Consider the following 13,767-nt stretch of genomic DNA (forward strand, 5'->3'; position numbering starts at 1 on the left):
TAGAGGCTTTGGAAGGAGCCCAGAAGGGAGGGGGTGGAGTGAATGGAAATAATGAGCTGTCTTTAAAACAGTCGTGAGAGGTCTACAGTCACTCGATTTTTATACTTTCTTTTTCAGAGTACTTACATTTTAATTATGTATTGATATATAAATAAAGTTTAAACAAATTTGGAAAAAAAGTTTTTTATACCTTTTTTTTTTTTACCTACCCTGCCTTTAATTTGATTTCTGTATTAATACGCCAAGCCGCAGCTGTACGTTGCGTGTCAACAATACCGAAGACAGACTAATGGACTATTTTTACCGGCGGAAGAATTGTTTGTGCTGATTATTAGGCTACTACTAATATATTAATGTTTTTTTATTATTGGGTATTGGTTTATTTGATCATATCACCCCCTCCGTTTATGAAAAAAACTTACTTGAAATGAACAATAATCAGGTACGCAGGTAGGGGACGCAACAGGAGTCAATGTATGAGAAACTGTTTCTCATTTTGATGTGTGTGTGTGGGTGTGTTCTTCCAGAGCCGCTCCGGTTCAGTATTGAACTCCGTTTAGATTGAAGGGAAGGACTCGATCGGGCGCGGTTTCTGTGTGGTTTAAAGTATTTATAGTGTTTTCACTCTTCATACGTTTATTAGTTACAGATATAACGTATTTAACCAGAAACGAAAAAGTGTTTTTGGAATTTGCCGACTGTTTCGTCTTTTAGGGAGAAATAAAGCCGATGGTTACGGAGCGTCAGTGACTCGTGTTCACGTTTCGCAGCGTTGGCTCACCAACCCGTTTGACTTTATCATACAATACTATTTTTGCGCGCATATAAAACTTGTTTTTGGATGTGTCAGAGTTTCTCTTCAAATGTCGTGGACGAGCACCATGAGTAGTGGATACAGTAGTTTGGAAGAGGATTCAGAGGAATATTTTTTCACTGCAAGAACTTCCCTGTTCAAAAAGCCTTCGGTTAAACCCACGAACCTCAAGGTAAATATATTTACATTATATACATACATGCTTACTTATCTAACTTATTTATTTAAATGTGTTTACTACTTTGTTTGTTTGTTATGGAAGCCTTCGTGCCATATTGCTACAATGGCACAACCATGTGTTGTAGTTTCTGTTTCAGATTTATAATCTATGTGAATATGTACAGTATACATATGAAGGCTATTAACTATATAGTGTTTATTGGTATCCAGGTGGGATCTTCTGTTCCTTTTAAAAATTTTGATAAAACTCTCAGAGCTTATGTTTCATGAATGGTGTTTTGAACAATCATTAACAGAGTTTAACCATATTCATGACCATCCATACTGCATATCTCACTGTTATTTAACTTGTTGCATACGTGAATGTCACGGTATGAGGCAGCTATCCCATCAGGCATGTCCTTGATGTTTATGACCTTAAGATAATGGCTCTTTTGTGTCAGACTTTATTAAGGAAGCACTGTTTCAAACAGTGAATGGACATAATATGACACAGGATGGATTTAGCACAGCATTGCACACTAAACACTGGTTTGTTTTTATTATGCATATTATCTTTATTTAGGGAACTATTTGATTGTTTGTAACTTCTGGTTTGTTTATTCATCATGGCTTGGAAGTTATGCTGAAGTAGGCCATTCACAGCTCATGAAAGCTGTTTTGTTCAATAACTTTTTCAAGCTTCTCATTTGGCTGACATCCTCATGCCCATATCAAAGACAACTGCTCATAATTTCACAGTTTTCTTGCCTGTCTCAGTCACTGGTAAAACTAACCAGTGTGACTGACCACATGTGATTTGAATATGGCCTCTACACAGTCATGTGTGACAGTAAGGGGGGCTCAAAGAGAAGAGATTCACAGTATCACCCCCACATTTCTGTCTATTAGCTGATTGTGAGAAAAATGTCAGCGGAGAGAAGTTCTCACAAAGTTAATGTTGTCATGTGACTTCACTTTTCCAGGGGGAAACTGTTGCAGATTGTTTTAGAGGGTTTCTAGGGCTCTGTTAAGAAACCTAGTGAGCTGCCTACATTAAGGCATCATATGCTTGCGGCCAAAGATAATCTGCCTTTACAGAGAAGGCAGTCTCAGGATGCATTGCAGCAAGCTAAGTGAAAACGTTACAATTCGGTCCTTTATACTTTCTAAGTTTTATTCTGTAGTTAGAAGAAATCAAGAGGGGTCACTAGATTTGAGTCTGTAACCATTATAAAGGTTTGATGTATCAAATTCTTCTAGGCTTTTAGAATGTGCAGGCTAAACATGCGGTTTGTAATGCTGACCATCCATCGTGTGAAGTAGCATCTGTAGAAGGAATTGCTCAAAAATGAATGAGTCAGTTCCTTAAACAGCCCAACACATTTCTATAGCTCACTTCCTGTTACTTCATTCTGACAAAGAAGCCCCCTCCAAACTATTTCACCATCAGCAAAGCTAACCCAAAATCTGCCTTTTCTCAGAAGGGCACTTCAAAGTATGTGCAGGATACAAATAGATACTTAGTATCTACAAAATGTGTGTGCAACTTTTAAGCGGAGCAGATATGTACTTCATCTGTTTTGTCAGCTCTTGCAAGCCACAAATGCACTGACCCTGGGAAACAGCTGCTGGGGCAGGCATACAAAACAGCAGGATCATGGGGGTTTGTGGGACACAGCACTCAGTTTATACAGAAAAACTTTGCGATACTTAAAACATAGGGTTGGTTTGTTGCATTGTTTAATTGACTTCATTTTAAATTCAGAATGCAGTACAGGTGAAGTTTAAACATTTATGGCTTATTTTCAAAGTCGTTCCAAACCTGTATGAGTTTCTTTTTTTCTTTTTTTTCATTAAACGCAAAAAAAGATATTTGAAAGAATATCAGTATACAAAAAGTAAGTGGCTGCTATTGACTTCCATAAATGGAGGGTAATACTATCATCTGTTTGGTTACCAACATTCTTCAAAATATATTTTTGTCCAGAACAAAGAAAGAAACTCACACAGGTTTGAAACAACTTGAGGGTGAGTAAATTATTACAGAATTAAAATTTTTGGGAAAATAGTCCTTTTAAGCAGCCGTTTATCTTTATGCTGAGTGAGAATGTGAATTGCGTTGTTGAAGTTGCTAAAACAGTTTTCCTGGATTTCAGACAGTTTTGCTTTTTGGACAGTGTAGGGAAAAAGGCCTGACAGTGCTGAAGAAAGACAGACGTTATCTACAGTCCGCAGGCTGCTTTTATAACTCAGAACAGCATTGAAGTCAATGGCCTTGAATATTCACATGCTTTGCCAACATGGGCGCCGAATGCACAAAGAAACTTAGCTCTGAACTCTTGTGAAAGTTTGTCATCCATTATTTAATGCTTTTCCAGGTTTATCCTAAGATTTCCACTTGGCATGTTTTAGCCGTCAGATACTGATCAAAGTGTTCGGAGTCATTACGTCAATTCATCATTAGGGATCAGGTGATCGGTCAAATGATGTGGATCGGTAATCACGTTGATGATGTGAATTGCGTCTGGTTGCTGCAGGAGTTCATGCACTCACTGAGCATTAGATGAAGACTTTCATGTCGGCCACACTCAGAAAGATAAATCTAAATCTCAAGGATGTTAATGCAAACCTTTGCTGACTCCAGTCTGAGTTTACACGAATCCTGCATAGACGCCTGCTTGCTGTAAATCCAGACCGAGCAGCCAAGAGAAGAATATTCGTGCTAGAGACGATAATATTCACAGAACTGGAACTAAATGTTTATTTAACACTACCCATATCTCCTCAAACAAACCAGAATAGACATTTATAGATTGGCAAAACATTTTCCACAGTTATGTAAAATTCTTGAATGGACCACCAAAAGCTTTAGCACTTAAAATAAGGATTAATAGGCTGCATTGCAAAGGTCTTGTGGCAGAGATTGACTGTTTATAATAAATAATCTTACCATTTATGGCAGATATTTAGATTTAACAAGATTTGAGTAAAGCCTGACTTTGTAAATTTCACAAAAACTGTCAGAAACATGTCATTTCACTCCAAAATTCCTTATTAAAATTATAATGTTGCAATAAATAATGTTTTTTTTTAAACAAATAATAATAATAAAGCCTGTTTTAGGGCCATTATTTCATAACAATTAAGCAAATTTTCTTCTCAAAATGGAGAATATATCATTGTAGTATGTTGTACTGTCTTTATGCTAAAATAAAATAAAAGAATTAAAATGCTGTATTTGTCTAATAACAATCATTATAATTTAGAGAATTTGGTACTGTAAACATTTGATTTCAGTGAATGAAAACTATACATTTTTATAATTCAATTTATTTAACAAATTTTTGCCTTGATTTTGAGCTGTGTGACCTTAACATGTTCTATAAAAAAAAAACGCTGGTAGTGTTAGACCTTCACATGAGGAAAAACTGTTTAGAGAAGGTGTTGTGAAGTGCTCTTTATACTGCAGTTGTGCAGCGAAAAACTTTTTCTCCAGACATAGTACGTTGAGCTACATGTTGCTCCATTCATACCGTGCAAACTCTCTTTTTGTGCTTCTGTTTTGTCTGAGTTCATGTTTTGTTATATTCCCTTGCATCACAGAATGGAAAGAATTCCACTGTGTTTGTTCATCTGTCATCGCTGAATAAGTCACTTGTGTTACATGAACAGATCGACTGGGTTGAGTGGTTTCAGATCCTGCTTTACACAAACCTGAATTTTTAAGAAATCAAACCATGCAAGAGTCTCACAGAGGTCTGAAGAAATGTTTTTGACTATTTTAGGATTGTTCAGGGAAGCAGCAGATTACAAGGCTCCAGTAGGCCAGTAAGTTTGTTTATCAGGTATTAAACACAGCTAAAGAGAGCATCGCCACTTGATCTGATTAGTCCACAAAGTAGCATTGTGCGTCATGGAGGAGTATTTGATTATCATCCAGTTGCCTATTACAAGCTGCCTTTGATGACAGAGCTCCTACCCAAACTCTACACCAGCATAAGTAGTTACATATCATGTCAATGCAACAATTAAAGCCTCAAGACTGCTGTCAAGCTGATTGCTTTTGAGTGTCAGAGAGACTTTTGATTTATCTTCAAGCTTTGAAAATGGGTCAAAAGTTGATGTTTACAGACACGCACATCCCACTCTCTCCCTCTTATTATTTGTGGTCACGGCTCTGTTAGGCTCATGTGGGTCCACATGTAGAGCATCTGGTTGCAGTTTCTCAGAGAAGAGCTATAATTATAGTAAAGAGGAAGATAAGGCCAGATGAAGGTGGTTCTTTCTTGGTCTCGCTGTTATGGACCATCGACTTAATGTCACGCAAAACCTCAGCCAAGTCATGTCATGCTTTGGGAATTAATTGTTGAATCTATGCAAAATCAAGCAACAGTTGTTTTTAAGCAAAAGAAATGTTCTGCTTGACATTGAATTGGAGCAATAAATCTAGTCTGAAAGTCCCTGCTGCTACATATTAACAACAGTCTTTGCTTTAACATAGAACTAGAATGGTTCTTTATTTTGTTAAGGTTTGGCCCATTTACAGTTGTCATGATGACGTATGTCATTTTTAATTTCAGAGAAAGCCTGTGTTGTTAAAGATCTGTGTATTTTTTTTTTCACTTGGAGATATGGATCCATCAGGAAACAAGCTTAGACTCAAGGGTTGTCGCTTCCTGGATTTAATTTTATCTAACTGATGGTTTTATTCAAGCACCTTAATCTGGTTGAACATTTGTTGCAGTTTCCATTATCTCTGTCATTTTAAAACCTAAAATGGCCTTCAGTCCTTTCATCTAGGGATGTGCACGGATAGTCGAACATTCGAATATTCGTTCTGCTCTAATTATTCGATAAATAAAAATGATATTCGAATTTCGCAAAAAAATAAAAAGTTCACAATAAAACCTAATTTGGTCACTTTCTGTGATTCTCCATGGCATATTTGAAGGTGTATGCAAGCAAAAAATAATTAATGAATGATTAAGGGGCCATTCACATATCGCACCTAATAAGGCGTGGAAAAGGCTATGCGCGCCGCTTTCTCCTTCTTTCCAAAGCGCTCGGGCAGAAGCGCTCCTGAGGCGATGCGTTCTCTCCATGAAGACGCGGAAATTTCAGCCAAGGATAAATGGATTTGCAGCACAAAAAAAATCGCTTTCAGTAGCTCTGCTACTAAATTTATTTCAAAATGGCAATCCATATACAGCTATGATCAGCTGTTCCTTCATCTTGGCTGAGCTTTCAACGTTGTTACAGGAAAGGATGAAGCTGAATGTTTAGTTCTTGTCACATGACCTGCGGTGCGCTTGTGGCTGTGGAGAATCACAGGAAGTGATCCAAGAACATTGTTGCAGCATCTCTCAAGCAACGAATAAACACCGCTAACTTGGAGAATGCAGTGAAAACTCCTCTTCTCGCGTCTGCCCTAGACCCTCGGCACAAACATCTCAGGTTTCTCGATGAAAACATGAGAGAAGTAAGAAAAAAAAGAATATTTTCCTTGATGCGAGTGGTGCGGATGCAGTCGCCACGATGAAGAAGATGCAATGCCCACTCGTCGGAAAAGGCTGAGCCAGTTCTCCAGCGATGATTACAGAGAGTCCAGCCGAGACGAGTGGGAACAGTTCTTGCTGGAACCATGTATTCCACCAGATGAGGATCCCATTCAGTGGTGAAACGAAAACACGAAGCGCTTCACAAAACGTGTTCGCTTAGCACACCGTTATTTGTATTTGTATGAGTCCCGCCAACGTCTGTGCCATCAGAGCGCGTTTTCTCCGTGGCCGGCCTTATTGTTAACAGACTAAGGAGCCGACTTTCCCCCAATCATGTTTACATGCCCGTATTTCTTAACAAGAACATTTGAAACAATAGAAAAAAAGCAAAAAAGATTTGCTGACAGTTTAAAAGTTAAGTGTAAGCTACATTCTGTACAATAGCCTAATTGCTGCAGGCTGCTTTACGTTTTTTCTTTGTTCACTTTTTTTTTTTTTTTTGCTTTTAATCTGTACTTTTGTTTGTTTGCACGCATTATTAAAGGTTTTCAGCTACAAAACACGATGTGTAATGTTCAAGCTTATTGTAAGCTTGTTCAAAATGACGAAAACAAATGTTGCTGAAAAATAACGTCTGACTCATTAAACTTAATTTAAATAAACGAATATTTGAATATTCGTTTTTTGTGAGCTCAAATATTCGAATGTGATATTTGTGGAAAACGCCCACCCCTACTTTCATCACTGTTGACATCAGTTTGTATATATAACTTTCATGTTAGTCCAGTAGTTTGAATGAAATCATACACTAGAAAAAACAGACCCACATCGCACACTCATGCAGAGATAAGGTTTGGTGAATGTGAGTTTGAAACCGGATAAGTTCTCCGAGTGCACGGGTCACATGGCTGAACCTGGCATGTGTCACATCTGATCTCAGCTGCTTTCATTCTATGTCTTTCTTTGAAATCATTACTAAGCCATCACTTCTCTGGTATGACATCATCGCTGAACACTGCTGTAAATGTATCATATGTCCCTTTGAACAAAGGTCCTTCTTATTGTCCCAGCTATATCAGGATCTTTTTGTGTTAGATTAACAACATTTTTAGTGCACAATCTTGCTGTTTTTTTGTTTTGTTTTTGTTGCTAGGTTATGATAAGATGACTGTGCCAGATCTTGTACACTCTTAGTTAAAACCCTCCACGCTGGGTTCATTTTAATCTCGAGCAATCGTGTGCAGAGAGGACATCCTGTTAATGATAAATTTGAAAGACTCTGTTTGTTCTCCAACTACAAATTAACTGGACACGGCTCTGAAGGGCTAACAGAGGCTTATTTGACGTTATCTATTCCCCCATTTGGCCTACATTTATTACGGAGTATAGCAGATTTGCCACTGGATATTTTCTGCTTCGTGATTTCATATTTCAGCTTTGTGTGGCATTCCATCAATCGAAAACAACAGATGAGCACCAGCCATGTAGTTTGAAAGTTTTTCCTCATTCTTTCTTACAGTTCCCCATAGCTGTGGTGAGCGGGCAGGTTTCCTAAGAATTATGACCTGCAACGTTGTACAGTGAGGGTATGTTTCAATGGTCTCTGAGCTCAGTGAATGCACTGTACTCCCATCTGGCCTGACAGGTTTGTTATGATCAGTCGGGCCGCCACGGTGAGTCAGCTCCACTTCCTCTCTGTGTGAATCAACCCCGGATCATATTCAGCCTGTAGTGTGCAGGAAGAACAAGTCCTTCTGTTTTGTGTAGGGCTCAAGTTCCTAATTTTCTTAAGGAGTCTTCTTTCTGAGAAAAAGCAACAGACTTTTTTTTTTTTACAGTACAGAGTTGTCTTTAGTTGCAAGCAAAACAAACCACACCCTGTTTTATGGTTCAGCTCTTATCTTATGTTATCAGTAATCTTTGGAGCTTACCCATGAATCCTAAGTCAGACAGAGATGCCTTCTTGAGAATATTGCGAAGTACCTACTAATATGGTCTAGAATGACCCTAATTCTTTGGTTGAAAACTCTTTGAAACCAAACTGTCAGTCACGGTTTACTATCTCTGCAGAGTTTTGTGACGTCAGAATGGAAATTGCTGGAAGGCATCGGTCAAGCTTTCCAGTGAAATCAGCTTGTAAGAGTCCTTGTGGGGTTCTTGTGTTATTGTTGGCCTTTCTGTGGAGAACAGCAACAGCGGAGATGAAAGATCTTTTCCAGGTTCCTCACATACCTCGTACCGTTTAAGCACGCCTGGCTTGCGTAATATACGTATATGGCGGTACTTTTTCTTGTTCCCTTGGTGTTCCTTTTAGACATAAACAGAGTTATGAAACTGTAATTTGTGGGAGGAGAAGTTTAGGAGAACATTGAGGGTTAAAGGACAAAGTCTGATGGTGTAATGACTCGAGGCATATGCGTGCATTCCCTTTTGAGGTGATGTTATAGTACTCATAATGAAAGATCCTATGAGTCATAGAACAACGTGGATAGATAACCTCATGAATTATACTGGTTGCGAAAGCACCAAAATACTCATGGAAGCTTCAAAACAGGCTATTCTTAGTATGAATGTAAAACATGGATGCAGTTGTGGGTCATTTTTAGTGGTGAACCGATATTAGTTTTTTTGATAGCGGATGCCGATATCTTGGAAAATGGGGGGGTTTATAGCCGATATATATATTTTCACAAATATTTAATAAAAATATAATTAAAAAGGATGTAACCAACAGGGCACTCAGTATTCTGGGAAGTTTGTGTGCATTGGGAATCATATTTTCCAAATAAAGCCAAGGTAACACTCATTTTACATACAGCACACAGTGAAAATGACATAAATATGACAGTGGGCAAATGGATAAAGCGCAATATAATTTGAAATCACGTTTAAAGAATTCAATTAACACGGACTGACCATCACGCAGAGGGCGTGCTATCATGCTGGATAAAAATGCACACTTCACAAGATCTGACAGCTGGATTCTACTAAGTATGCAAGGTTTGTGAAATTAAATATTCATTATTCATTCAATGATTTGTTCAAATCAAATAAATGCGTATTTGCTTAATGCTGATGGCAAATGAGAAAGTATTATAATGTTTGCCTTTCTATTGCTAATATTATTCATATAATATAAAAGCAATCGTTGTAATGCTTTTTGTATACATTAGTTCCTTTGTTTAACCGTTCTGTTTGATTATTAGTAGAGCCCGACCGATATGGATTTTTGGGGGCCGATGCCGATATTAACTCGAAAAGAGCCGATTTATAAGCCGATATTTTGATTTTAAAAATAATCTGGATATTAGACCCATTTCCTATAAACTGCATTTACACAACATTCAATAGCAAAATATCTGCCTGTTCTATGTATGTGGGCTGTATAAACCATTTTCCAGAATGGACTATGTTAAAAAAAAAGCCTTAGATTACAGTCTAAATGACTAAACAATTGCACATCAAAAGTATATATTTTTTAATGATCAAAAAACAGTCTGGTTTTAAACATTTAACACTTTTACTTTCTTCCAGTTGAAGCTGGTTTTAACAGTCTGTGTGTGTACTGTAAATAAATTATAATACTAAAGTTAAAGTATTTGCAGAAGTAGTCCCACACTTTGCTGCTACAGCATTCACCTTTTTCAGCCATCTGTAGGCAGAAAGAGAGACAGAGAAAGAATAAGCATGTGTATTAATAATATCACCATGTATCATTACTCATGCCATCAATAGAATTATAATAATAATAAACTGGGATCTCCTACATAGGCAAAAATGAGAAATATATATATATTTTTATTTGTCAAGCAATAGGTATTACCTACTTATATTTAACAATATTATTTCAACATTTTTCTGTTATGTCTGTAAAGCTGCTTTGAAACAATATGTAAAAAAAAAAAAAAAAAGCGCTTGTTCAGCTCACATTTACATGTCCCCTCTGGTTTAATAATTTCTGACACACCTACTGTAGTTACTGTAACTACACTATATTTGCTCTCACAGAACATCGTCTGGCCTACTATTACCGGAAGATTACGGAATCAATTCGAAGTTGAATGGTCAACGTTAGTGTCATGAACACACCGCTGTCAATTTTGAGAAGAACCACCTTCAAACAAGTTAATAGCAAGCATTTAAGGGGCCTGCTAAAAAGGAAGCTATTAGCGTTAGAGTAACGTAACCAGCCTGAATTCACCAAATTGTTCTCTGGACCTGAGGGTAGCCTCTTCTTCCTTGCTTCTCTCTTAATTCTCATCAGCAGGACTAGCGCTATCGCTCACTTCTTACAACGGGACAGATACATGTTTGCTGGTGACCGAAAGGAGGAGGAACAGACTATGAAAGAGCTCCCGCTAAACGTTTTTAAAACTCCGCCTATGCCATAGTGCAGCGCAAATCGCGTTGTATCTGAAGGGCAACGCTGAACCCAGCAGCAAGCGCTGTGCATACCGCGTCCTGTGTGAAAGGCCCAATTACGCGGTCATTATGTGGGAAACACACCGCAATAGAATAAGAATAAGTTAAACGCTAACGTTATAGTTTGACCTCCTATTAACGTTCGCGCTCTTCCACTGATAAACATGGTATTAGCTTTGTGGCTAATCTAATATAGCAATGCATTAGCGGCTGTAAGTGATGTTACAGAATATTTAGAAGTAATAATGATAGGACCGTTAGCTAGAACTACCACACAGTTTTTATATACAGGGTATGAACTAAATCTACAATCATTTCACATGACGAACGACAGACTCACCGTCAAAACAGTTGATTGCTTTCTTCTGTAGTGGACTTCTGGCGCTGTTGTTAACTCAGGAGCTGCAGAGCTCCCTCTGGTGGGCACACTATGCAACACTCATAACATGAGTGAAGCATGAGACTCTGTTTCTCATGTTTCATCGGCCGTTATAAATGCCGATGCCGATTTAAATGCAATTAGCTTATATCGGCCGATAATATCGGCCGGCCGATATATCGGTCGGGCTCTAATTATTAGACAGACTTCTATTCGTATTAGACAGAACTGTTGTCAAAAATTAACAGAATGTCATCAGAATAAAAGTCCCACCTCGAACACATCGACCAAGCAGAAAATGCCAATATTTGAAAAATGCCAAATATCTGCCGATATATCGCCAATGCCTTTATATTGGTTGAACACTAGTCATTTTCTTACAGAGATTTGCAGAAGCAAAACGGGGATCATTAAGACCAAAGTATACATTGGCCATTCAGTAGATGTAGATGTATCAAGTAGGTCCATCCGTGCTCATCCACGGTTGAGTATACTTTGAAAGTTGGGAGGATGTGACTGTGCGCAAGATGGAATCGAAGGTGAAAAATTAATTATACCTGTGCCTTGAACTATGCAACTCAGTGTTACTTAACTTGTAAATCCAATTGTTAAACCCAAAGATTCCAAAATATTTTAGTTTCACAACATGAAGGAGGTGTTTTCATAAATGTGACTAGTTGATAAGCTTTGACGTAACTGTTCACCAAGCTTACAACCTTGTTCCTTGGTGGTTTCCATTTCTCTATTCCTGTTGGCCATGATTTCCTGTAATCTGTAAACCTCCCTGGAGTTCTGACTATTCTAGAATCACATCATGCAGTTTAGTCCGCCCACTGTCCCGCTGAGTAGGAAGCCACACTGAATGGTCATTTTTATGCCTTTGATTGTCAGACAATCACCCAGTGAGTCCAGCCTTAGGTTTGCATAAGGATATTGATTTTTTTTCTACTGCTCACTACAGCAACTCCATTAGCTGAGGAATGTGTTGGGGAGGAAAGGTGTGGTAGCCAGGGACTTCCTGTGGGGTAGGGGGATGAGAAAGGGGTGTTTTATTGTGGCTTGCACATCAGTGTACATTGGCAAGCATGATGAGTGCAGTCATTTTAGGTCTGCCCAGAAATCCCCTGCTAAAGTTCTGCAAAAAATAAAAAGAAAGTTGTCTCTCGGTTGTCTTGTCTGCTGAAACTTTAGTTTTTCTGACTGTCACACTCGTCTAATTTATCTTTCAGTAGTTCAGATGATATCAGGTGCTTTATCTGCACAAGTTCAGATGGGATTGCCCCTGAAAAACCAGTCAGATCGCACCTCATGTGTCCTGCTCCCTTTAAGTTGAGTATGTCATTGACCAGCAAGTGTGACAGAACTCGGCTAGCACATGACTCAAAACGAACAGAAAACCTGACATTACCACATGCCACACCATCAGCTCACCAAGGACACAGTGGGGCTTACAGAGTGAAGTTTATTTTCTCCCTTTTTTTATCTTGACTAATTTTCCTTTAAAATAACCTTGATTGATCTCTCGACAAGTAAAGAAGGACCAGTCGGTCCTCAAGGATACCTTTAACCGGTTCTTTTTGTTCCCTGTCCTCTTTCAATGTGTTGCTCCACTTGAGAGCGAGGACACACAATCCTTACAACAAGGGAGATAGAGCTGCTTTTTCTGCCGCATTACCTCATCGGGTTAGTGTTTATTTTGCCTTTGTCATGCTCCACTGTGCAGAGGCATCTGTGTTAACCCTGTCTTTCCTGGTTTAGTTCTTTATACATTGCTAGTGTCTACTTTCCCAAGGATTACATCAACAGTACCTTGACAAAGACATTGTTGAAAGACTTAGTTGGGGCATTAAGTCTCACTATTACTTTGTGGGCACCAGTCAAAGTTTACGTGACCAACATGCACGGTTCAGCTTGGCTAATGAACAACCCTCAGAGAGCTGATGGAGACCACATCACCGAACCCATAGGCGGCACAAGCTGATGTGATAAGCTGTGATCCCTTACATGCATTCAACAGCTCCACTGAGGCACTCCTGGCCCTTCGCTTATAAAGCACAGTTTTTATTGTGGTGAATTTAAGGAATTAAAGGAATTTAATGGGCTCTCAGCTTGTAGTGGTGACTTTATCAAAGAGTGTTTGGTTGAGTTAATTGGTCTGATCTGAACACATGACTGAATCCTTTATTATGTCTGAGGAGTATTGTTTTCCATTCACATTTGTGTTGGGATGGTGAAGTGATTAATCTTTTGGTGTGACAGTTGGCACATCCAAAGTATTGGAAAGACTAAGCTCTTTCATTGCAAATTTGACAGTCTCGCCCATAAGATCTGATTAATGCACTAGTTAAGCAGTTGTTACTGGGTTAATCTGTTTAGTATTCCCCCTTTCAGAGCTATGAGGGTGTTAAGGTCAGGTGAAGGGTGTAACCAACCCCTACTAAAGCAAAGTAGCACCAGGAATGGATTTATGAGCAAAGGACAGTTCTTTCATA

General features: G+C 38.5%; 1 protein-coding gene across 5 annotated transcripts in view; it reads left to right on the forward strand.

Moving 5' to 3' along the window:
• Positions 1-13,767, forward strand: part of rassf3 (Ras association domain family member 3) — a 41,087-nt gene that overhangs the window by 18,679 nt on the left and 8,641 nt on the right. Inside the window, exon 1 of one of the 5 annotated variants that reach the window (XM_059510676.1) lies at positions 509-986. The exons of the other annotated variants lie outside the window; for them this stretch is intronic. Within the exon in view, the coding sequence (XP_059366659.1) occupies positions 864-986 (123 nt within the window). The 5' untranslated portion in view covers positions 509-863. Of the gene's footprint in view, positions 1-508; positions 987-13,767 lie in introns of those variants that run through there. 5 annotated transcript variants of the gene reach the window in all.

Source organism: Carassius carassius, chromosome 26 (assembly GCF_963082965.1).
Source record: "Carassius carassius chromosome 26, fCarCar2.1, whole genome shotgun sequence".
Lineage (NCBI taxonomy): Eukaryota > Metazoa > Chordata > Actinopteri > Cypriniformes > Cyprinidae > Carassius > Carassius carassius.